This window comes from Eucalyptus grandis, chromosome 1, assembly GCF_016545825.1.
Source record: "Eucalyptus grandis isolate ANBG69807.140 chromosome 1, ASM1654582v1, whole genome shotgun sequence".
Lineage (NCBI taxonomy): Eukaryota > Viridiplantae > Streptophyta > Magnoliopsida > Myrtales > Myrtaceae > Eucalyptus > Eucalyptus grandis.
The window spans coordinates 39,057,582-39,084,393 of NC_052612.1; the positions used below are offsets into that span (position 1 = coordinate 39,057,582).

At 39.0% G+C, this 26,812-nt stretch overlaps 1 protein-coding gene and 1 pseudogene across 3 annotated transcripts; both read right to left on the reverse strand.

Annotated features, from left to right (window-relative positions):
* Positions 1-688: 688 nt before the first annotated feature.
* LOC120286672 lies at positions 689-1,698 on the reverse strand (annotated as a pseudogene).
* Positions 1,699-10,699: 9,001 nt separating this feature from the next.
* On the reverse strand, positions 10,700-13,307 carry LOC104441448 (E3 ubiquitin-protein ligase RNF38). 3 transcript variants are annotated; one of them, XM_010054619.3, is made up of 4 exons: positions 13,044-13,307; positions 12,808-12,878; positions 12,029-12,578; positions 10,700-11,317 (listed from the first exon to the last, which is right to left on the reverse strand). In XM_010054619.3, the coding sequence occupies exons 1-3, from the start codon at positions 13,188-13,190 to the stop codon at positions 12,047-12,049; spliced, it is 750 nt and encodes a 249-aa protein (XP_010052921.2). In that variant the 5' UTR covers positions 13,191-13,307; the 3' UTR covers positions 10,700-11,317; positions 12,029-12,046. The 3 variants fall into 3 exon arrangements, with proteins under 3 accessions (XP_010052921.2, XP_010052913.2, XP_010052906.2); XM_010054611.3 differs by having other exon boundaries at positions 10,700-11,331; positions 13,044-13,304; XM_010054604.3 differs by lacking the exon at positions 10,700-11,317 and having other exon boundaries at positions 11,800-12,578; positions 13,044-13,304.
* Positions 13,308-26,812: the final 13,505 nt, after the last annotated feature.

The following is a 26,812-nucleotide window of genomic DNA, read 5'->3' on the forward strand; positions in this document are numbered from 1 at the left end:
TACTAGCAACCCATTTTATAAACAGTTTCAGATCCATCCTGTCAGACTTCTTAAATTATGGTGTTCATACATCTGAGGCGTTACACGTCTTGATTTACAGAGAGAATCTTTCTTTCTTTCTTTTAGAGGAGCATTTTGCTTATTCGATAGTGTATTAGTTTAATGGGGCTGGTATAGAAAAACTTGCAGTTTACATCTTTCAGGCCTAGACACACTTCAAACAGGACACAGTGCTTTGTGTGTCGACCTGCTGCTTTGTTTGGAAATGAGAAATATTATAAACTGTAGTCATGACAGCAAGAAATAGTATGGTGATTTACAAAAAGGTATCTTACAAGAAAGGTTGCCTTGATGTCCGTCCCGTGTTTGGATCGCAACGAAAAAGAGTGATGGAATTGAGCATTGTCTCTTGCAAACTAATTTATGGTTGGAATCTTTGTTTGTGTCATGACCGTTCACCCAACTAAACGAAAATGACAAGCGACTTAGAATTTCATTCAAATTATGGGATCATAAGAATGACTACGAGACAAAAAAATTAGTATGGCAGAAACGCCAAAAGAAGTCAACCCATCCAAGCATCGGAGTTTATGTCCAAAGCTGGTTTTGTTCACCTAGGACCTGATAATTGTGAGGGCAATAGCCAAGTAGCATCATCAACACTGTGATCGCCGTGACTGGAAGAAACTTAGAAGCTGTATCTCAAGCCATCTTCTATATCAGCTGAGCCCTCCAAGCATTTAACCACTTGCGACCTGGGAGGCCTCATGCTACTATCATCTTGCAAACACCATGCTGCGATTTTCATCATCTTGACAGCTTCTTAGCTGTGTAGTTGCATGTCACCATTGGACTTATCAACCATCTCCAGTAGTTGTTCTTGTTCTGCTCTGCACTTGAAAAGAGTCAACATATGCACTTCATCACTCGGCAAAGAGCGGTCCACATTTTTCCTCCCACATAGGACTTCTAATATGACAATGCCAAAACTATACACGTCTACTTTTTCCGTGATAACATAGCTTAGCCACTCTAGAGCAAGGTAACCTGAAGTTCCTCACATGGTCGTCATGACATGGCTTTGGTCCTTATTGATAAGCTTTGACAACCCAAAATCAGCAAGCTTCGCATTGAAATGTTCATCCAAAAGAATATTTTGGGGCTTGATGTCCAAGTGAATTATTTTCTGATGGCATTCCCCATGGAGATAGGCTAGTCCTTTGGCGATGTCGAGGATAATCTTTCTCCTCACTACTCTTGATCATTATGGAAGATCCATTTATCAAGAGAACCATTGCACATGTACTCGTACACTAAAAGCCTATATGATTTTTTAGCACAAAATCCAAGTAGCCTCACCAAATTGGCATGATGGATTGTGTCAATGGTTTCAGCCTCAGCCAAGAATGACTTCTTCAATTGACCAAAACCATCAAGGCGCTTGACTGCTATCCTAACACTGCTGGGTAAAGTTCCTAAAAACACTGAGCCAAATCCTCCTTCCCCAAGCTTGATGTTGAAATCTCTTACCATGGCCTTCAAGTCCTCATAGGGGAATCTAGTTATCTGAAGCCTTGGTAAGTCTAGATCATCATCCTCAACATCATTTCTTCTCACCTTACTTAAAATATAAATCCCAAATATGCTTACTAAGACCACAGAAACTGCTCCAATAGTAGTCCCTAGGATTAACACCATTCGTCCCCTTCTCTTTCTTGACGGTATTGGTGTGTTTGAACTATGATTGACTTTGATAAATGCTAAGGTGGAATACCCCTCGTATGAGTTGTCTACGAGGGAGAATAAATATGATAATAAAAAACAGTCTCCACCAAAAAAATTGGCTTGATTTTGAAATAGTATCATTGTGCATGAGCACCCTTTCTTCAAACACTCTTCCTTGCAACTCTCCACAGTTGTGTCTGAGATGTTTGCACTAATATTATTGTACGAAGAAGCAAAGAAGGTGACGTTCTCAACTTCTGTGAAAGTATTATCATGTGAATCACAAGAGAATGGGGAGGTGCGATTGCAACCGTTGGATGAAGCCCTCACAATTGGCTGTGTCTGTTTGGACACCCACAATCATAACCATGAGAGGCATATGAACAAATGCCATAACTACCACATACAAATGGATAGGCGCAAGCAATAGCTCGATCCTCAAGAAGATCTGTCATCTTCCAATCAAGGAAGTGCTTTGTAAGAATTTTCGTAATGTGGACTGCATTAATTGATATTGTAATTTATCGTTTTACGGTTATTGTAAAACGGGATTGGTCTAAAGTGAGATAGAAGGTTTCTTAATTAGTCTAATATGAGGCTGGTTAGTGTGGGCCAAGTTGAGCCTGGTCCGTAATGAGGAGGTTTGGCTGGAAACTCTATAAATAGTACTTAAGTCTCTCTTCTAACCCTTATTCTCACATAAGGAGCGTTAACTAGTGCTAAAGAGTGAAGGGCCGTCTCATTGAGCCAGTGATACGGAGGGCAATAGAGGAGAAGAACTATGCGCGAAACATCAGTTTTTTGCTTCCGCTTCAAGAATGATGGATCCGAAAACATGTGCGTTAATCTTTCTACTAAATTATGCATGTTCTTATTTTGGTTATGGAGATCTTGGAATTGCATAATTTGCATCTAACATGTGGTATCAGAGCCTCCATAACCCTATAACTCGAACGCATAGAATTTTGCCCTAATTTTGTGATTTTTGTGATTTTTTTATCAATAAAAATACAATTAAATCACAAATTCAGATTGGGCTCGACGAGATGAGTAGATCCGTGGGCGGTGTGTCGCGGAGAGGGTTGTATGCGCCCCCACGTGTGGCCATGTGCCAGCAGGGCATCGAGCACGCACATAGGATGATGTCAGCTATTTGACTCGTGACCCGACCCATTGACCGTTAACCCGACCTGACCTGGTCGATGGTGGACCGGACCGGTTAGCTGGTCGGACTAGGCGGTCGAGCCGGGACGGTCGGATCACTACCGGTCGAACTGGTTTTTGACCAGCCTTTACGCTCGCATGTGAGCTCCACGCGCCACGCACTAGGTGGCGCGTGCGGGGGTGTGGGAGCTTTGATTGGCACGTGGTTGGTGGCATTTGACTCGTATGTTCATCCTCTATGTTGTGGTATGTTTATTTTACATGTTTGATGATTTTATAAATGTGAAAATACATATGAAACCATAAATACGAGTATTTTTAGTGTATTTTCGCATATTTTTCTTATATATTTTCCGTGATTTTGGAAATACGAGTGCTAGGTTACGGGTATGTTATTAAATAAACATTATAAAAGTGTGATTCATTGATAATATATATAAAATTTAATTTTTATTAATGAATAACGATATTATCAATGAATAAAATAGTGTAATTAGCAAGATATGTGATTTTGGTGATTTATTGCCCCTATCACTAAAGTTAAAATTACATGTATATGGTGTATGTGAGAAGTAAAGTTTATATCCCTGGTATGAGAGAGTTTCAAGGATTCAATTGAGTTGTAACTGCCAAAGTGGCATGCTTGATTGGGTTTGAGAATATCGGTCTCGTATATTGATTGAGATGTCTCTTGGTCTAATGTGTAGTCATATTCCCAAAGGAGATGATTGTGTATTAGTTTACGGAGGGATATATGATGGTGTGGTGGAGGAGTGACTGATCCTAGTGGCTCATATGCCCAAAGGTGATGAATTCACGAAGATTAGAATATATTCTCATAACCATTATAATGTGAGGAGTGTACAACTGCATGTCATGTATTCTGCCCAAAGGTGATTATATGATTATGCGTGTAACTCTCTGGATGTGTATTTGCATGTCGAGTTATACAGTGCTCACATGATACTAATTATATACATTGCTTGTATTTCAGTCATCTTTTTTTTTTTTTTTTTTTTTGATGGCCTAAGAAATCCCAAAAGCTGATAGCCGGTAGGAAGAACCTGGGGCTGGCGCAAGCTGGCCACCACACTTACGACAGCGGTTAAGTTATCAAGTAACGCCGCTGTGATTTGAACTTGGCACCTTTCATGGGAGGCACAAAGCTCAAGCCAACAACGCCACCGCAGTGGGTGGTATTTTTCAGTCACTTTTTATGCAATTAATAACTCTACTATTATTGAGGTTTTTACTACTTCAAATTTTAAGTTTTGGACATATGCTTTGCTGCTTGGGAAAATAGCAATAGAAATTGCTTATTGTCCATGAATCGTTTAATTCTGGAACACTTGAAAAATAGTTTACCAACTGACTGCATTGCTAAAAGATGATGAAAACCTTAGTGGCTTAAAATTATGTGTTTAAATCATAATGATATATACGTCTCATATAAGGTTGAAAACGTTGTTTCCAAAAGTTTTTTGTCTAAGTAATAATCTCACACATGTTTAAAGAAAGAGTAGGAAAGTTGACAATGTTGATATTTTGTCTACTCTTAACGGTTATCTAAAGACTTTTATAGATTATGGTGGAAGTAAAATGACTGAGATAAAAAATAAATTGATTAGAATTAGTCTTAAAGGTTGTCAAGTTTAATAATTGTAGTGAGTATTTTGGCAAGTATAATAATGCGAAATAGCTTAATGGGTTATTTGTCAAATACTTGATAAATTCTAAAGTGGTAATTTAATTACTATGCCTGAAAATCCTGACAAGAAAATTTGGCCAAAAGGCATAATTGCACCATAATGAACATTGGTGATGAGTATGATTAGTAACACTAATTTATCCGGTCTTCTGTGGGTTGATATTATGAAAACAACTTTTTCACATACAAAATGTGTTTCTTACTAAAGTTGTCATAAACTTTTTTTGAGTTATGAACTTGACGTAAATTACTTGAATCATATTAAATTTAGAGGTGTCATGCAAAAGTGAGGTTATTTAATCCAATATTAAGTGTGTTGGAATTTAAATTCACTTAAAATTATTTTATATCTTACCTAGATTGTTCAAAGGGGTATTGATTTTATGACCTTAATGAAGGTATAAGAATTATGGAATCACATATAGTAAAGTTTCTAGAGTTCGACGTAGTTGTAGAGGATAGCTGCTTTCAAACTATTAATGATAATAGTGTGATGGAAGATCATTGTGTCTTTGTCTTTGCCTATACAAACAATTGTGGTATAGACAATTGTGGAATCTCCTATATCATAGACTAAATTTGTTGATGTTCAAGATACTATTCTTAATATAGTTATGATAAAATTTCTCAAGCCTCTCAAGTGCATAATGAAGTGATTGTAACTTTACTCAGGAGATTTGTTAGGGAAAGACGATCAGTTATACCATCAAACTACATAGTCTATTTGTGAGAGCATGGTTATAATATCCATTACATGGTTGATTTAGCGACATATATATAAATGTCGTTTCTTGTTCTTAATCAAGTATGTGATTAGATGCCATAAAAGATGATAAAATCTTCATTTTGAAAGAGGGGTGGATAGTTTATAGTGAATAAATAATTATTTCTTTTTAATATCTTTTAAAGATTCTTTCGGAGTGAATGTGACATTAATAGTTTATTTTTGATATGGAGTTATGCCAAATAAATACAAAATCTATATAGTTCAATTGGAAGATTTTGCAGCACATGTTTTAAGTAAACTTGTGTGTAGACTGAAAAGTCTTATTCATGGTCTTAAGCAAGTTTCCAAATAATATTGTTAAAGTTTCATAGTGTTGTTATTTTATTCAATTGGGAACAAAGTAATTCAGTAGATAGTATACTACGAGGTTAGTGGGAGGAAATTTATTTTTCCCATACTCTTTGTACATGATATTTCTCTTGCAAGTAGTGACCTTGAGGCATCTCTTGTTTTTGCACTAAGGTCCGTAAGGATTGTTCTCGTTATATTTTATTAGATTTATCTCAGAGGACATTTGTTGATCATATTTTGGAAATATTCAATATACATCAATGCAAGCCGGGAATTGCTTCTGTCGTTAAAGGTGATGGACCGAATCCATTACATTGTCCTTATTTAGATATTGAGAAAATCTAATTAAAGGGTATACCTTGTGTCAGTACACTTAAAAGTATAATGTATGCTCAAATTTACACTAGACTAAATATTGTCTTTACGACGAAACTTTTAGGCAGACATCAGTCAAATTCAGGACGCAATCATTAGGTTGCTGCCAAGAAGGTTTTAAGGTACTTAAAGAGGACGAGAGATTATATGTTAATATACAGATATGTTCAATTCTTGCAGCTAGTATGATATTTAGATGTAAATTTTGCTGGTTGTTAGGATGACATAATATCAGTAACATAATATATATATATATATATATATATATATATATATTTATGTTAGCAGGAAGTGCAGTAAATAAAGTTCTATGTTATCTTATACTATGGAAGCAGAGCTTGTAACATTCTTTTAGACTGTTACTTGGGCTATTAAGCTCCGGAACCTCATTAAAGAGTTGATCGTTTTTAATTTTATGGATTAACCCATATGATTGTATTGAGACAGTAAATTTGTAGTATTAATAACAAAGGTCTCAATGGGTCTAAATATTTGGCAGTCAAATTTTTGACAATAAAGAAACGATACAAAAATGTGATATTATAATATAGTATATTTCCACAGATGATGTGGTTGTAGATCCATTAACTAAAGGATTTCACTCTTCTATTCTTGAATGACATGTCATTAATATGAGCTTAAGAGCATCATGAGATGCTATTGTTTAGTGGGAGTTATTTTGGTTTTACTCTGATAAAGTTCACATCTGTGTTCGTTACACTTAATAACGGTTTGATGTGTATCAACTTTTGCATTTAATAAAATATTTTTTGAATGTGTCGTTATTATGTTGAATACATATTGATAAAGTTTCAAGGTATTGTATAAACCTTGAGTGAAGGCTAGGGGCATCCGGTTATTAACCTTGTGCATATGCGTTGTTATACATAAAGAAATATTAACCGTAATGATAAGGCATATATAGATTCATTGGAATCATAAAAATATTCTCTAGTGGCACAAGTTTTTTGTAATGCTTAAGGTAAGAGAATGGTGACTGACAAATGGGATCTCATTATTCATTTGACATACTACCATATTGAATCTATATTAATAAAGTTGAGAATATTCGTGACCATGGAAGGCTCTATGTGTATACATGCAGTTTCCGCCATGATTCGGTGTTTGAGACTTGATGGGATATAATTGACTATTAATAATTATCTCTAGACCAATATGTGCATGTATAATACAATTTCAATTAATATAGTCCAAGTGGGAGAATGTAAGAGTTTTCCTAATGTGGACTACATTAATTGATATTGTAATTTACCGTTTTACGGTTATTGTAAAATGAGGTTGGTCTAAAGTGAGATAAAATGTTTTTTAATTGGTTTAATATGTGGCTGGTTAGTGTGGGCCGAGTTGAGCCTGGTCTGTAATGAGGGGGTCTGGCTGGAAACTCTATAAATAGTGCTTAAGTCTTTTCTCTAATCCTAATTCTCAAATGTATCATCACATAAGGAGCGTTAACCTAGCGCTAAAGAGTGAGGGGGCCGTCTCATTGAGCCAGTGATACGGAGGGCAATAGAGAAGAAGGACTTGCACGTGGAACATCGGTTTTTCGCTTCCGCTTTAAGAATGATGGATCGAAAAATAGATGTGTTAATCTTTCTGTTCAGTTATTCATGTTCTTGTTCTGGTTATGGAGATCTTGGGATTGCGCAATTTGCATCCAACATGCTCATCATAAACATTAAGATACAGATGTCCATTATGATATCCTGAAATTCGACTCCATTTCGATAAAGTGAAATGGGCATGTTGTTGACGTGCCTATGGTCATGTTTCTCTGAACTTATCACTCACGAGTTAATTAACCTATTGGGTAAAGCCGCTAAGGAATGTATTTACAGTAAAATCTCTAAAAGCTACTCAATTGGTTGGATTGGACTAAAATCGCGTTTGATCGATTCTAATAATGAAATTTAAATTGGTTTTGGAAATCGAATATTCGAGCGTGTCAATATTCATTTTTAGGACCGTCTCATCGTTTGTCAATTTATTGACGAGTCCGAAATTTCAAGAAATAAATTATCAGAATCGAAGACCGGAAGAAAATAAAAAGGGAATGAGAAAAGGAAAATAATAAGAAAATTGTGCTTTCTTATTAAAGTATTATTTTCTTTTCCTTTTTCTTTTCTCTCTCCCCTTTTCTCTCTTTTTTTCTCTCTCTCCTTTTTTTCCCTTGCCGTTTTCTACTTTGCTTTCTCTTCCCCCTTTGACTAGTCAAACCCCCTTATCCTTCTCTCTCCTCTCTCCTTCTCTCTCGACGCTCTCTCTCGCGGTACTCTCTCTCTCTCTCTCTCCTCTGGTTTGAACAAACCAAAGCAAGACGGAAGTAGCAGCTCGCCAAGACAGCAGCTGGTCATCGTCGCCGCCCGTCTCGCTGCCCGCGCCCACGCGTTCGCCGCTCGCCGCGAGCTCTGCCAACCGCCGCCCCTCGCGCCCAGGCGTCTTCCCCGTGCGATTCTAGCCGCTGTCTAGCTCGGCCTGACGCCTCTAGCCGCCGCCTAGCTCCGTTTGGCTGCCGTCTCGACCTCCTCGGCGTCCCCCTCACCCTCCGCCCGACCTCGCCTCGCCGTTTTGGCCATCGGAACAGCTCCGGCCAGCCCAAGTCCGCCACCCACGAAGTGGGTTTCCAGCCCCTTCGGGCTCGTTTTGGGCTGTTTTCGAGCCTCGAACCCGAGACCCGCTTTGAGGTTTATCGTTCCTCGCGTCGCCCCTGTCAGATTGATCAGATTTACGTGCGATTCTGGTGAGTAATCTCACTAATCCTTTCTTAGTGGGCTAATTACACTTAATGGTTGTTTATTTTTATTTAATTAGGTTTATGTGGTTAGATTAGTGTTTATTAGTTAATTGTGATGCAAATTAGACAAATTAAATGTGTATTTAGCAAGTAGACATGGTCTACTATTTATTGAGGGTAGCTCGGAATTTTTCCGACCCTTTATCGGGCTTCAATTTGACAATTCGGGCATAAGTGGAATTTTTGGTATTTAAATATTATTTTTCGGAATTAAATTAAATAATTATTTATTTTCCGAAAATTCAAGCGAGGATGGTCAGTGACCGGAATATTATGCTGATGATCGTGGTGAAGTCCATTTATTTAATCGGGCTTTATTTTGAGTTAAAATTAATTTTTAATATTAATTATTTAATTTTCGAAATTAATTAATTAATTAATTAATTTTCGGAAATTAAGGTTGAGCTGGCCGACGACCAAAATCTCGTGCTGATTGTCGTGGCGCAGTCCATTTATTTAATTGAGCTCTATGTTGCATGGAATTAAATAAATTGTGATATTTTAGGGATTTACCCTAAATTGATTGAAATTGAGTGAGATTGAATGATTGCTTGATAGTTGGCCGAGTATGTTTATTCAGCATTTATAATGCTTGATTGATTTATAAAGTGAGTAGAATCGTGAGAGTGAATCAGAAATACTTTGGGATTGAACCGATCAGACACAGTGTATGGGCCTACGTGGTTCGGTGATTTGGGATATCATTGGGGGAAAGCGGCGCCTTAAAGAACACACGTATCGGTCTAGTACATACATTATTGTGAACCTACGTGGTTCGGTGATTAGGATATCACTGGCAAAAACGGCGCCTTAAAGAACGCACGTATCGATCTAGTACTTATATTTTTATAGGCATGTATGGTTTGGTGATTAAGGACATCACTGGCGAAAACGGCCCCTTAAAGAACGCATGCACTTGTCTATTAAATACACTGTCATAGGCATGTGTGGTTCGGTGATTAAGGACATCACTGGCGAAAACGACGCCTTAAAGAATGCACACAATTGTCTATTGAGTACATGGTTATAGGCATGCGTGGTTTGGTGACTAAGCATATCACTGGCGAAAATGGCGCTTTAATGAACGCATGCAATTGTCTAGTGGATAAGTCACCTTGGTGAACTTGACGCCCGAGAGCATTGACCTAGAATGGTTCGTCTGACATGTAATCAACTAGTTCGATTAATCAATGATTTGATCAGATTGTCGTGATTTGATTGATTGTTCGCTATGATTTGTGAAGCGTTCGTATATAACCTTGAATTGCAGGTTGAGACTGAGGCCAAGGTAAGTCCTCTGACTTGTGCTGTGCTTAGGCAACCGAGTAGTGTATTGGTTCCCTAATTGAGTCTTAGTGGGGTAGAACTCACTGAGACGTAATCTCATCCTGGTTTGGGGAAAACATTTTAGGACCCCGCTGAGAAGCTGAAAAGGAGGAATCTGAGAAGGAAAACTCTGAGGTGAAACCGAGGAGAAGGATTTTTGGAAGAAGAAGATAATGCTGAGAGGAATCTTGAGTATGACCTGGATGGGCTGAGATTCCATATTCTTTTATGAACTCCATTTTGATGTGAATAGAGTAGAGTAAAAAGTTGTGAATAGTTGTGAAGTACTCCGGTTTATGTCATGTATAAATGTTTGGTTGTGGATTTCAATATGAAAGATATGGCCTACTTTTTTTATCCCATTGTTTTATTGTCTGGGGATTTATAACTGCTTCCGCATGTGCTTAATTAATGAAAGGGTCGGTGATACATAGTCCTGGGATATCGCATTTTAAAATCGATCAAGTAGAAGGATGTGTGCGTGCCCGAGGATCGGGGCGTGACACCCATCCCCCCAAGAAGGATAAACTGAGGCAATGATGGGGAAAATTCAAACTCATTGAAGGTTCCATTCTTGTAAAGTGCTCCAACCTGTCTATTGTTGCTCTTTGTTTTCCGCACATCCCTAGTTTTGTAGTAAATTTGGGGAGAATTGGCTACCCTCACAAATGCGACAAAGCCTCTCTGATCATCAGTGGTGAACGTGCAGACCCATGCTGTCCCATTAAGTGCGCTTGATGTTGTTGTTAGTTGTATGCCGGGATGTAGCTCTTGTCTAGGAAGTATTGTGTCTACAGGGTGATCGAAAGACTGCCAAATGATGGCGTCATTTCTGTTGTAGAGCACGAGATTTCCAACTTCTGTCAAGTTCAAGCCTACCACTGACTTGCCAGAAGTATTTGTGGACCACATTTTTTTTCCATCGTCACCCAGTAAAACTAAATCGCCCTCCTGGGTGAGTTGCATTTGCGAAGTGTCGTTAATGGGTTGTTCCTGAGGAATCAACCGAGTTGACGATGGCGTGATGTTTTCCATGTCTTGTGTCGGTTGGAAAACAAGCAGGCGAAAATAGCAGCGTCCGTCCACATAGCACATGAAGCCACATGAGAAACTTGGTCCTGAGTTTAGCCTGGAAAGCACGACCTTGAAATGAAAAGTATTGAAATAAGTCGCAAGGGAGTCATATAAAAAGGTTAAATTGAAGTCGGGAAGTTTACTGAGGGTCCATACGTTGGGAATTCACGTGAATATTTTAAATAAATATTATAATATTTTTTTGATTTTTATAAAATTTTTGTTTTCTTTGGTTTTTATTTTTTCCCTTTTTGCCATTGGGTGATAATAAAAAGAAAAGAAAAAAAGAAAAAATATAAAAATTCAAAAATCATTAAAAAATTATTATAAAATATCAACGTCGGTACTAATTGTGTCACGTAAGATGACCATTGTCTATTTTAGCAATTTTCAATCTAAATTGACTGCCTAGATTGAATTGATACCAATTTAAAGATATTTAAAATTAAATTAGTCAAATTAAAAGGTTGTTATTTTTTTTTTGATCATTTTTCGCTAGTTTAATGATAGTCATGGTAAGAAAGATGAAACTATTTCGAAAGGCAAATGCTTGGCCCATCACGAGCATCGAGTTCCTTGTATCAGTTGTTAAGGCGAAATCATTTCATCCCGATTCATGAAGTCCACAACCAATGAATCTGAGCGAGGGAATAAAGGCATCATCTGTGATATAGCGGTGAGGTCTCAAGTATGAATACATAGAAAAATACAGAAAAGCGATGTTTGTGTCTGCATAGCTTCATAAACGTCGGATTAGTGTGCTAACCTTTCTCCTCTATTCTTATCACCGGAAGAACGTTTCAGGCACATAAAACATTGTCCCCAAGGGTTGGATTGCTATCGGTGCAATAGGCGGTTGAGTTTGCCTCCTCTGTTCATAGATCGAAAATCGGCAAACGGGGCACTGACCGTGACCCTGCAGCCATGGCACGATGCAGTCCTCATGGAACATATGGTCGCAAGGGGTGACCATCACCTCTTGCCTGGCCTCGAAGTCGTCTAAGCATACCGCGCATCTCTTGATATCATCATCGTCTTGGTACCTACTCTGATTTCCGAGACCATTCTTAGCATTTTCCCTATAGTACAGGCTTATTCTCCTGGCTAACCTTTTTGGCAGGGGGTCCTTGTAAATCTCCTTCCTGAGCTTGCTTAAGGCCTCCTTCTGCTCATCAGCTGTCGACATGGGGCCTTGCTCGGACAAGACCTGGGCGTTAGGCTGCCCGATAGGTCTCGGAGGAGGGTCATAGACGATCCCTCTGGGCCTCCCGTAGGCATTCTCGAGGAGTATGAGGGGCGAGATGGGTGTCGTGAAGCTGCATATGAAGCCATGTTTTGAAATTGTCAACAAATCACAACTCAAGGATCACATGTCCCTAATGCTCGACGATGACGACAGAGAAAACATGATTGAATTGAATTGGAGAGGTTAGCATGTGTTTTGAGGGAGCATGATCCAAATATATCTTGTCATCATAATCATGATAATCACTTCCAAGATACCAGAGCTAAGATGATCTATGGATTCTGCCGGCGTGCTCTTACCCAGCTAAACTAGAAGGAGTTGGCCGTGACATCATTCTTTCCGGGACAGATGGCCGAGTCGGTGGTGGCGCCTGCATATTTCAGCACACAGAGACTATGAAAAGCACGAACGCATACTCGTTTCACTCATCTTCAAGCCTCTCTCAGGCAATTACCCAAACACTTGTTACGTGTGGCTTCAAAACACCAGATTCTATGCACGCGAAGCCAGTATATCTCTTAGTTTTTTAACTTACTGGTGGAATCGTTCGATACGAAAGAGCCCGTGGAAGCGGAGGCGGACTCGGAAACTCATCATCACTCAGAAGATCAAAATCGAAGTAGTCCCATTGAGATGGCTCAGGGGCCGGCGCCGGAGCAAAATTACTTGAGCGGCTGCTCATGGCGTCTGCCAACCGTGGTTCACGGCCGGCTCCGATATTCCTTTGCTTGCTCACTTCACATTTATGAGCGTGAAATTTTATAGCTTTTGCGTTTGAGGCCGCGTCCGAATGCAATGGATATAAGCTCGAGGGAATAAGTGCGTAGCGATTGCTTTTGCCATTGCCAAACTTATGTCCGTGTCTGATTCAAAAGAGCGAAGCGATTCTGTCTGTCCCCGCCATTTTGATGCTCTGCTTTTTTTCTTCCTCTGGTGTAGCTGGTGCTTTGAAGATAAAGAAGATACAGCCAATATGAAGTACAGAATCTGTTCTTTCTAGTTAATCGGATTCAATCTCTGCCCAGCCACGTCGCACGTCAACTCTCGCGAGCTTGCGGCGTAAGTTAGTGTCATCAGCAACTTCCCTGATGTTGCGGCTTCTTCAGGAAACTCCTCCTTCGCTTGACTGTGGAATCACCCGCAATTAAATTACGTGTTTTCATCGAATTGACCTATATTGGATTAGTAATCGATTATAACGGTATCGTAATGACCCTTGCCGATTATTACGGTTGAGCAATCGAATTCTGATCGAATTCTCAAATTTGTTGCGTTTATATCCCTTAACGACTTCATCTAATAAATTAATAAACTCGTGAGTAGCTAGCTCAAAGTAAAATGACCAAAAGCGCGTCAATGAAATGTCCATTTTATATTATCGAGACGGGGTCGAATTTTAGGATGTCACACAAAGCTTGCGTTAAGGGATATAACGCGACAGATTTGAGAATTAGATTGCTCAACCGTAATAATGCTTATAATCGATTAGTGATCCAATATAGGTTGCGACGAAAACACGTAATTAAATTGCGGGTGATTTTATACTTAGTACTCGTGATTGAATCCTTGCAATTTTTATGACAACCGAGAGTCACCAACGAGTCGAAAAGGCACAAACTTGAATCGAAAATGATCAACCATGGGTCAAACACGCTAAAATCCCTAAAAGCTACTAGATAGGTTAGGTTGTACTAAAATCGCATTCGGTCGATTTTAACCACGAAATTGAATTTGATTTCGGGATTCAGACGTTCAAGCATGTCACGATTCATTTATAAGACGTCGTCTCATCTTTCGGAGAAATTTCGATGAGTTCGGAATTTTTGCGGAAAAATCGAATTTCGGACAAATCGGAAAATGAAAATGAAATTCGGATGGACTCTTTAAGTGGGTTATTTGGCTGCCAAAAGGATTTTATTTGTGAGGATTTGAAGGGAAAATGGTGATTGGAGCGCCCCTTGACCTTTGGCATGAAACTTTTGAGGCATTTTCCCTTGAGTGCTTAAAAATTTCATTAGGCTTCCAATTGGCCAAAGGTTGGACTTTCTCTCCCTCCCCCCCCTTCTCTCTCTCTTTCCTCTCTCCTTCTCACCCCACTCATGCGCACGTTCAGCCCATCAGCAGACCCCTCCTTTCTCTTCTTCTCCTTCATCTCTTCTTCTATTTCTCACGCCACCTGCAGCCGCAACCTCCATTTCCTCTTCCACTTTTGCTGCAGCCGAAATCCCCCATCATCTCCACCACATCACCACCATCAACCCACCATTCCACCATCATCATCTCCCCATCCCACATTGTCTAGCACCCTCCATTTCCCCTTGCCACTGCCAGCGACCCAACCCCAATGCCACTTTCCAGCGCCAACTTCACCAGTGCCAACACCACCCTGCAGTCATCTTCGCCTCACACCACCAGCCCATGGCCAGCAACCACAACCACCACCTCACTGTCATCCACCCGCCTTGCGTCCAGCGCCACCACCAGCAATTGACCAGCAACCAAGCCAAGCAGAACCGTGCCCCTAGCCGTGAGCTTGTTAGGTCGTTTCCTTGCAAATCCAAGCTTCTATTGGAGGCATGGTAGTCTCGGGTTGTCGCCGCTGTCGCCATGAACCCGCCGCCGCCCTAATCTGGTGAGTTAACTCCCTAATCCTTGATTAGGTTGTTAATTGTGCTTAGGAGTTAGATTAGTGTTAATTAGTTTAGTTAAATTAGTATTAAGCGAGATTAGCCTTATGATGGATTAATGTTAATCTATTTTGGTTAGATTAGCCTTAAGATGGATTGGTATTGATCTAGTTGGTTGGATTAGTACTAATGAAGGTGATTTAGCTTGGTTTAGTGAATTTCTCCCGGATCAGTTTTCTGATGCTCATCGCTTGCCATTTTTGTGGGGAAAAACGTGCTATGATTTTGAAGTTGTTTTCTTGAAAAATATTTTAGATATCTTCAGTTATGACATATATTTTACTCAAGATTTTAGGGATTTAAAAGAATGAGATTTCAGTTTCGTTATTTGCAAAACAGAATCTTAGATTATGCTGAAAACAATGACCTTTTAGTATTCAAAGGATTTTTACCAACTCTTAGGGTTCGGTTTTCGAAATGATTTTTTACAAAAGTTGTTCATTACATCTTGTAGTTTAATGTAATCAAATTTAAGATTAAATGGACAAGTTTGGACCTCGAACCAAACCGATTTTTGAAAACAGACTTTCTGAAAATAGACACAGTTTTGGTAACAATTTGAGCGATTTACTACTCTTAATCTAGAAAGATCCAAGTTAAAGTGTCTCATGAAAAATGTTATTTTAAGTGTCCTTTAGAATATATTCAAATTTTAGAATTTTCCAAATTGATTTGGTTAGGTTCCTGGATTTAAATTTGGAGACGCGCGAGTGGCCTGGTTTCTGCCGGTTAGGGCTAGTTGTGGTTTTGTAATTGTTTTTGGTATCTTACTTGCTGGGAAATGAATATGTTGTGATGTGGTTGACGTTTGGCATGCCGAGAACTCATGTGTGACATCATGAGGTTGATTAGTCTATGTTGGTTGTTTATTATTATTGCCAAATATGAATTTATGAGCTTTTAATTAGAAAAACAATTAGGTGTTGGGTTGGACGCCAAAACTTATTTGCCCAATAAAACAATGAGGTTTTAAACTAGGTGCGTGCAAAGTTTGACGAATTAATTTTGAGTACGTGAGCACCTATGAATTTATTTCTAAGAGTTTTGAACAAAAAAAAGGGGTTACTAAAGTTTAGTTCCAAAAAAGGGGTAGTTGGAAAAGAAAATAGAAAATAAATTAGGTGTCGGGTTTGGACGCCAGATTTTATGTGCTCAATAAAACAAGGAGGTTTTATACTAGATGCGTGCAAAGTTTGGCGAGTTAATTTCAAATACGTGACCCCATACGAATTTATTTCGGAAGATTTTGAACAAAAAAAAAAAAAAAGGATTGCAAGATTTATTGGTTTAAAAGGAATTTTTGGTATTCTTGGCTAATAAGAAAGATAAGAAATGGGTTGATTGAGGGTGTGCTCGTATGATCACCTAATACCCTGATGCATATGAATATGTGGGGTAATGAACCTGTCCTGATGCATATGAATATGCGGGATGATACCTGATTAAGTTTAGATGCCCCACGTCAACGGATGCCGATTGCCGTGGAGGCTGGGCCGATGCTTCTGTGGGGAATGCCGTCCTGATGCATATGAATACGCAGGATGATGCCGTGCCTGACGAAGGGGACGACGCCCGGTTATGCAGGAGGACCGCCAATTGTTGAGTTGGCTGTGGCTATTGGGTCGTAATAACTGGAACACGCCTATATGGTTGTGATAGCTATGCATGATTATGGGACAAAATTGTGTGGCACGGTATGAGAAGTGTCATAATGGTTTGGCCTTATAATCGAGACTCATATGATTGAAATGATGTGTTTCGGTTATTAAACCACGCTTGCTGCACTGATGATGGTATATATGTTGAGCTAACGTGTAGGTACGCGCCGAGGCGAGGTAAGTTCTATATGATGTGTGTTTAGGATTGCCTTCGAGGCAAATTTACGTCTTGATTGGGGTTTAGGGTTTTGACTTGCTGAGATTTTATCTCACCTCATTGTGACTAACCTTTTTTAGGGCCGTAGCGTGGAGATCTGTTGAGTGCGGATGTGGTGGGCGCGAGATGTGACACCTTTTGGCTAGTCCCGCTGTTAGCGCAGTTTAAGGTGACCCTCATCCCTAAAGGTTGTTGAGAGGATCGATAGGAAGTGGCTGATGAGAGGCTTGCAATTAATAGACTTCCTAGGGTCAACATTTGGTGAGGAAATTGTCCCTTGTTTTTATTATCCCCGTGTTTATTTGTTGACTGGGTGTTGTATTTAATTCGCTTCGGCATGTGCATAATTGAAAGAAAAAAGAGAGAGAAAGGGTCAGCGACTCATCTTGGGACGTCGCATTTTCAGTTGACCATCGAGGAATGTGCGCTTGCTTGGGATTTGGGACGTGACACTTTGCATTAAAATATTCATCCAAAAGTATATTTTGGGGTTTGATGTCCAAGTGGATTATTTTTTTGATGGCATTCCTCATGGAGATAGGCTAGTCCTATGGCAATGTCGAGGATAATCTTTCTCCTCACTTGCCAATAGACTTCAAACTCTTGATCATTTTGGAAGATCCACTTATCAAGAGAACCATTGCACATGTACTCATAGCTAAAAGCTGATGTGATTTATCTGCACAAAATCCAAGTAATCTTACCAGATTGACATGATGGATTATGTCCAAAGTTTTGGCCTCAGCCAAGAATGACTTCTTTATTTGACCAAAACCATCAAGATGCGTGACTGCAATCCTAATACCGTTGCATAAAGTTCTTAGAAATACCGAGCCAAATCCTCCTTCCCTGAGCTTGATGTTGAAATCTCCTGTCACGACCTTCAAGTCCTCATAAGGGAATCTAGATATATGAAGCCTTTGTAAGTCCGAATCATCATCCCCAACAATATTTCTTCTCTCCTTACTTGAAATATGAATCCCAAATATACTTATTAAGAACATCGAAATTGCTCTAACAGTAGTCCCTAGGATTAACACTATTCGTCCCCTATTCTTTCTTTGAAAGATTGATGATGGCATTAGCGTGTTTGAACTATGGTTGACTTTGATAAATGCCAAGATGGAATATAGTCCATACGTGTCGTCTATGAGGGAAAATGAATATGATAATAAATAGCAATCTCCACCGAAGAAATTGGTTCGATTACGAAATAGTGCCATTGAGCATGAGCACCCCTTCCTCATACACTCTTCCTTGCAACTCTCCACAATTGTGTTTGAGAGGTCAACACTAATATTGGCGTCCCACAAAGTAAAGACGGTGACATTCACAATTTCTATGAAAGAGTTATTGTGTGAATCACATAAGAAAGGTAAGCTGCGATTGCAACTGTAGGACAAAGACGTCTGTGCAATTTGCGTTCTCTTTTGGACACCGACATTGATTGGGAAATGAGCAAATGCCATAACTACCACACGCCAATGGATAATAGCAATCATCAATTTCAAGAAGATTGTTCTTATTCCAACGATTGAAGAACGCATCATAAATATAACACTTCAATGCCCACCAAAATCCAGCCAGATATACTGAGCCGATAAAGTTGGGAGAAATGAAACTCACCAAAGCTTTTATTCTTGTAAGGTGTTGCAACCTGTGCATTGTTGCTCTTCATTTTGCTTACATTGCTCGTTTTGTAGTAAATTTGGGGAGAAGAGACTCTCACTAGAGATGCGACAAAGCCTATGTGATCATCAATGGTGAATGTGTAGAACTGCGTCGGCTCATTTGGCAAATATGTTGGCGTGGTTAGTGTCATGCCGGGACGTAGCTAGGCCAGGAAGAATTCTGTTTGTAGGGTGATCGAAAGACTGCCAAATGATGGCATCATTTCTGTCGTAGAGTGCGAGATTTCCAACTTTCGTTAGGTTTAAGCTTATAACTGAATTGCCAATAGTATTTGCCGACCAAATCTTGTTTCCATTATCACTCAGTAAAATAAGGGTGTGCATGACAACATTTCTATTCCGATGAACTATTTCTTTTCAGAAAGAGTTTTTTTTTACACTCAGGAATAATTTCTGAATAAAATAAGATGTTTGGTAATTATACAAAATTTCTATTCTTGGAGTAGAAAAAGAATATAAATGCGTTTGGTAAAAACTTATAAATTTTTGTATTGATTTGTTTTTTCTTATTACTCACGGACCGCCGGTCGCCGCACGTCGCCACATGAGGGCCGCATGATCGCTGCACGACGGCCGCACGACCGACGCATGATCGGCGCATGACCGGCACATGATTGCCGCACAATCGCCAATCGTCGCCGCCAACTGTTGCCGTAGGATTGCCGCCCATAGCCCACCGGCTGTGAGAGGGGGCGGTGGCTGGTGAGCTGTGGGCGGCAATCCTACGGTGGTGACAGTCGGTGGTCGTGCGACAATCGTGCAGCGATCGTGTGCCGATCGTGCGGCGGTCGTGTGACGGTCGTGCGCCGATCGTGCGGCCATTGTGTGGTGATCGGCGGTCCGTGAGTAAGAACAAAAAACAAATCAATACAAAAATTTATAAATTTTTACCGGCGATCGGCGGTAGTCTTGTGGCGATTGGCGATGGCGAGCTGCTGCAGCGGACAATGGTGGCGTCGTCGGCTAGTGGGCTTTGGGCAGCGGCAACTATTGCTAGTGATTAGCTGCCGACGGTGGCCACGAGCAGCAGAAGGTGGCCGACAGTTGGCAAGCGGTTGGCTGTGGCTGTAATAAGGAAGAAGAACAAAAAAAAGGTCGGTGACTCGTCTTGGGACGTCGCATTTTCAGTCGATCATCGAGGGATGTGCGCGTGCCCTGGATTTGGGACGTGACACTTTGCATTAAAATGTTCATCCAAAAGTATATTTTGGGATTTGATATCCAAGTGGATTTTTTTTTTTCATGGCATTCCTCATGGAGATAGGCTAGTCCTTTGGCAATGTCGAGGATAATCTTTCTCCTCACTTGCCAATAGACTTCAAACTCTTGATCATTTTGGAAGATCCACTTATCAAGAGAACCATTGCACATGTACTCATAGACTAAAAGCCTATGTGATTTATCTGCACAAAATCCAAGTATTCTTACCAGATTAACATGATGGATTGTGCCCAAAGTTCTGGTCTCGGCCAAGAATGACTTCTTTATTTGACCAAAACTATCAAGACGCTTAACTGCAATCCTAATACCGTTGCATAAAGTTCTTAGAAATATCGAGCCAAATCCTCCTTCCCCGAGCTTGATGTTGAAATCTCCTGTCACGACCTTCAAGTCCTCATAAGGGAATCTAGATATCTGAAGCCTTTGTAAGTCTGAATCATCATCCTCGACAATATTTCTTCTCTCTTTACTTGAAATATGAATCCCAAATATACTTATTAAGAACATCGAAATTGCTCTAACAGTAGTCCCTAGGATTAACACCGTTCGTCCCCTATTCTTTCTTTGAAAGATTGATGATGGCATTAGTGTGTTTGAACTATGGTTGACTTTGATAAATGCCGAGATGGAATATAGCCCATACGTGTCGTCTATGAGGGAAAATGAATATGATAATAAATAGCAATCTCCATCGAAGAAATTGGTTTGATTACGAAATAGTGCCATTGAGCATGAGCACCCATTCCTCATACACTCTTCCTTGCAACTCTCCACAATTGTGTTTGAGAGGTCAGCACTAATATTGGCGTCCCACAAAGTAAAGACGGTGACATTCACAATTTCTATGAAAGAGTTATTGTGTGAATCACATAAGAAAGGTAAGCTACGATTGCAACTGTAGGACAAAGACGTCTGTGCAATTTGCGTTCTCTTTTGGACACCGACATTGATTGGGAAATGAACAAATGCCATAACCACCACACGCTAGTGGATAATAGCAATCATCAATTTCAAGAAGATTGTTCTTATTCCAGCGATTGAAGAACGCATCATAAATATAACGCTTCAATGCCCACCAAAATCCAGCTAGATATACTGAGCCGATAAAGTTGGGAGAAATGAAACTCACCAAAGCTTTCATTCTTGTAAGGTGTTGCAACCTGTCCACTTTTGCTTTTCATTTTGCTTACATTGCTCGTTCTGTAGTAAATTTGGGGAGAAGAGACTCTCACTAGAGATGCGACAAAGCCTATGTGATCATCAATGGCAAATGTGTAGAACTGTGCCATCTCATTTGGCAAATGTGTTGGGGTGGTTAGTGTCATGCCGGGACATAGCTCTTGGCCAGGAAGAATTCTGTTTGTAGGGTGATCGAAAGACTGCCAAACGATAGCATCATTTCTGTCGTAGAGCATGAGATTTCCAACTTCAGTTAGGTTTAAGCTTACAACTAAATTGCCAGTAGTATTTGCCGACCAAATCTTGTTTTCATTATCACCCAGTAAAATTAGGGTGCACATGGCAGCATTTCTATTCCGATGAACTATTTATTTTCAGAAAGAGTTTTTTATTTTTTATTTTTTCTATTTCTACTCCGGGAACAATTTCTGAATAAAATAAGATGTTTAGTAATTATACAAAATTTCTATTCTTGGAATATAAAAAGAATATAAACGCGTTTAGTAAAAATTTATAAATTTTTGTATTGATTTTTTTTTTCTTCGTACTCACGAACCGCCTGGTTGCTTGCCACCGCATGATGACCGCACGATCGGTGCATGACGGCGCACGATTGCCGCACGATTGGCGCACGACCAGCGCATGATTGCCGCACGACTGTCAACCGTGGCTGCCAACTGTTGCTGTAGGATCGCCGCCCACAGCTCACTGGCCGTGAGAGGGGGCTATGGCCGGTGAACTGTGGGCGGTGGTCCTACGGCGGCGACGGTTGGCGGTTGTGTGGCAATCATGCGGTGGTCATGCGCGATCGTGCGGTGGTTGAGCGAGGGTCGTGCAACGGCGATCGTGCGCTGATCGTGCGGCGGTCGTGCGATGGTCGTGTGGCGATCGTGTGGTTGTCGTGCGGCGGCGGGCGGCAACTAGCGGTCCGTGAGTAAGAAGAAAAAACAAATAAATACAAAAATTTATAAATTTTTACCAAAGTGAAAACCATATAATATAACTAATCACACGGTGATGTCGTAACAAGCAATTTGGAACATCATGGGAATTGGGAGGTTTAAAGATTGGCTTGTGTTCTCGCTACTTACTTCTAGGAAGGTTGACTTCGTCCATAAAAGCACTAGAAATCTCACGCGGTAGTACCCCACCATGTTTATCATCAATTGCCGTGCACGGGATGTCTCCTCACTTTTTTCAAATAAGGGAAGGTGAGATTCGATGCCGAGCATAACCTTAAACTATTATGTTTAAACTTTGGGACGTAAAATTTGAGATATTTATTGGAGAAAGGAAGGAAAAAATTTTCTCCTCAATTGGGGACTATAGCGTGCCGGCACCGGCATGTTAAAATAAGGAGTATAATATTGTCAGCCCATTAAAATTATATGGTAGGTGGGGCAGCCCTCAACGGAGCTCTTCCGCTCTTGTGTTGTGGTGAGATACAACTTTAATCACTGCCATGTTTATTGTGTCATGTCTAGGGATGCCTCCCGCTTTTTTTTATATGAACGAACGTCGAATTTTTTGTTGACTGTTTTAAGCCTTCGTTTATTCACAAATAAATCAAGAAAAAAAGGTTCACAATTTTGAATAGATTTACTTTCTTGTATCATGTATACTCAATACTCGAAAATTGAAGTAGTTTGAATTAAATATGAAAAGTAAGCACTTGTTAACGTGGGAATAACTGACGGAGAAATTTTATCACTCAATTAATCTTTTATTCGTTTGATTTCACAATTCTTCACACATTGATGTTCATATAATCACTATTGATGTGCGTTCGATTTGGTTTATTATTCTACTTCAACGTTACTATCCAAAAGTCGTGTGACTAGTAGGACACGGAAAGAAAATGCCTATCCGTGTGGAAAAAAAAGGGAATTAACCAATCACAAGGCGATGTTGTAACGCGCAAGAGGGCATTGACGCCCATTGTAGCCTTTCTGCGGTCCGCAGTGCATTCTGAAGGTTTGACGATCGGGCCGCGTTCTCATTACATTTAAGAAGGTTGCCTTCTTCAAGAAAATTTGCTGGGATTCTCACATGGTGGTACCATACCATGTCTTTTGTCATGTATCGGATGCAACTACGTTTTATCACTCAATTCGTCTTGTATTCACTTGATCTCACAATCTTTTTAGTGATTGTGTTCACACATTGTTGCTTGTATAATTAATATCGATGCGTGTTCGATTTGTTTTAGGATTCTCCTTTTAACATATTTTACTCGAAAGTCTTGAGATTAGTATTATGATAAAAGAATGTGCTTGTATGTATGGATTAAAGACATGGCACAATACGGTTTTCCAAATCTATATTTGGGTAACCTGTTTAGGTTTAGGCTCATGATTTACTCTGTTTATGGTATTTCATATGCTTAGAGTTATATGTCTAAAGTAAGTTTTTTGACATGCGGACTCCTGGAGTGCCATAACTTGGCAGAAATGAATACTTAAATACCATAACTTACGAAATGTACACTTAAGTTCCAAAATCGGAGCAAAATAGATCACTTGAGTGCTAATCCGATCAAATTACACACGTGGCATTTTTCCGGCGAAGCGAGTACAAAACAACATCGTTTTTGCATCTTTGATGTGGCCAAATAATGCAAAACGACGTCGTTTTAGGCTGACGTGATAAAAAATATAATATAAAAATTAATTAAATTTAGTTAAAATATGAACAAATAATAAATTTAAAATAAATTTAGTTAAAATATTTAAAAAATAATAAATTTTAAATTAGATTTAGTTAAAATATTAAAAAATAATAAATTTAATAATACGAAAAAATAATAAACTTAAAATTAAATTTAGTTAAAACGAAAAAATAATAAATTTAAAATTAAATTAGTTAAAATACGAAAATATAATAAATTTAAAATTAAAATTAATTAAAATACGAAAAAATAATAAATTTAAAATTAAATTAGTTAAAATATGAAAAAATAATAATTTTAAAATTAAATTTAGTTAAAATATTAAAAATAATGATTTTAAAATTAAATTTAGTTAAAATATAAAAAAGATAATTAAAAAAATAGAAATTTTTAAAAAATATTATTTTTAAAGAAGGGGGTGGGGGTCGGCCGGGGTCATCGAGCCCTTGCCGGGGCCGACCCTGGCCGACCCTCCCCCCTCCGTTGCCGGCCCTTCCTAGCGACGGTGGGGTGGCGTGGCGGCAGCGGTGGGTGAGGGCTAAGAGCTGCCCCCTCCCCCAATTCAATTTTTTTTTTTTAATTTTTTAATTTTCTTTAATTTTAATTATTATTTTTAAACATTTTAACTAAATTTAATTTTAAAATGATTATTTTTTAATATTTTAACTAAATTTAATTTTAAAATTATTTTTATAATTTAATTTAATTGAATTTTAATTTTAATTTTTTCATATTTTAACTAAATTTAATTTAATTAATTTTTATATTATTATTTTTACCACGTCAGCTCAAAACGACGCTGTTTTTGCATTATTTAGCCACGTTAGTGTGCGAAATGACGTCATTTTGCACTCACTTCGTTAGAAAAATGCTATGTCAGCGGTTTGGCCGGACTTTGGCGAATGAAACTTAAGTGATATGTTTTTTTTTTTTTCGAATATAGCACTTAAGTGTACCTTTCGTAAGTTATAACATTTAAGTGTCCCTTTGTGCCAAGTTATGGCACTTGAAAGATTCTTTTGCCTAAGTTTTTTCGTCTTTAAGAAAACGCGTTACTCATAAACGAAACTAGTTACACTTACCCTATCCACGCGTTTAAATGATCGGAATATTGTCTAAATTTTTGTCAAAATCAGCACCCCACTTATCATCTTTAACTTTTGTCTAGAAGGTCATCATGGAGACAGAGCTGGTCTAAGGTAAATAGAAGAGTCGATATAGTAAAGGAGCTAAATAAGACTCGCAATGATCTTTATTTTGCCAACACATTAAAAGAATTCTATTTTTTTTTCAAATTTAAATGGCAATTTCTTCTGTCATACTAAATCTTGCTTATTAAAGTTCATAATGCAAATGATTTTGGTGAAAGATAATGTTACTGATTGATTATTTTTATTTTAGGAGTACAAGAAACAGTTAATGCTTATTTTCGCATAATTTCATAAATTAGCTTAATCCCACTACCCACGATTTTGTTTAAATTCCAACAAAAAATTGCTCTCTATCCATGAAACTTAACTCTCCGTTGGTACATTTAAACTTTCAAATTATCATATTATTACCTCATCAAGATTAACTTTATATGCTTTGAACTCATAAATTAACCAATAGATAATTTGTAAATAGAGTATTTACGTATCTTATCAATTCTCAAGAGTCAATACTCCATTCGGCAAACTTCTTTTCGCTTTATGTATATATTTATTTATTAGTGAAAAATAAGGAAGTAACAGAGATTTTTCCTGGTATGAATCAGGACTAGACTATCCCCAGCTTTGAAGTCTTCCAACAAGAGATAAACCTCTTGTTTATAAAAGGCATCATCATTCGCAAATCTCTAGTACTAGAGGGCATTCCCTCTTTTTCTAGTTCCCACTCGAAACATCTGACCTTATTTGCACACATCTCAATGGTCCCACCTGGTTGGATGATCCCTTCTTGTTCATCTGCTCCTTTTCCAAGCCTCCCACTCCTAATCCTGTTGCTTCCGCTCCTAAGGGCGCGCATGACAATCTCTGATTTCTGTTTCAGAAACAATTTTTTTATTCCAGACTTGTTTCTAGAATAGACATCCGTTTGATAAACTTATTCCATTTTTCTATTTTTGGAATAGAAATCAGAAGTAAAAATTTTATACTTCTCTATTTTTAAAATAGAAATTAGAAATAAAAATATTTCTCATCGTTCGTCAACTGGTCTTTCATTCGTTGTCGCCGACCACCATCCGTCCATTGCCCGTTGCTCGCTGGCCCTCGCCGCCGCCACCGCCGGTCATTGGCTGCCGCCACAGCCGCGCGATCGGTCGCGGCTACCCCCGCTGCCCGCTGCCCACTATCATTGCCGTCCGTCATCGCTATTCGCTGGTCCACCGCCGTCCAAAAGGAAGAAATTTTGTGTCGTTATTAAACGAATTTCTATTTTTAGATTAGAAATTTTGTGTCGTTATCAAGCGGTTATTTTTGCTTAGAAACTTTTCTAGAAATAGAAATAGAAAAATCTATTTCTGTTCCAGAAATTATTTCTGGAACAGAATGGTTGTCATGTGCACCCTAACTATCGCCAAATTCCAGAGTGGACCTTCATCAGTTAATGTTCCCACCTCATGGACAGCCGATAAACCTTATGATTTTAATGCAAACGGCATCGATATCAAGGTCATGCTTTCCAGGCTAAACTTAGGACCAAGTTTCTTTTTTTTGGCTCCATAAGCGTTGGCGTTTTACGCCGTTTTGGCGTGTATATTTTCCAACCGACACCAGACATGGGAAACATCACACCATTAATAGTTTGGTGGGCTCGTCAGGAAATGATGAACGACACTTTGCAAATGCGACTCACCTAGGAGGGCGATTTGGTTTTACTGGGTGACGACTGGAAAAAAATGTGGTCTACAAATACGGCTGGCAAGTTAGTGGTAGGCTTAAACTTGACTGAAGTAAAAATGATGCCATCATTTGGCAGTCTTTCGATCACCCTTCAAACG

Coding starts and splice junctions, on each gene's coding strand:
- LOC104441448 (XM_010054619.3), bottom strand. CDS start 13,190: ATGAGCAGCCGCTCAAGTAATTTTGCTCCGGCGCCGGCCCCTGAGCCA. Junction 12,879..13,043: donor CGTATCGAACGATTCCACCA/GTAAGTTAAAAA, acceptor TGAAATATGCAG/GCGCCACCACCGACTCGGCC. Junction 12,579..12,807: donor ACTCCTTCTAGTTTAGCTGG/GTAAGAGCACGC, acceptor CTTCATATGCAG/CTTCACGACACCCATCTCGC.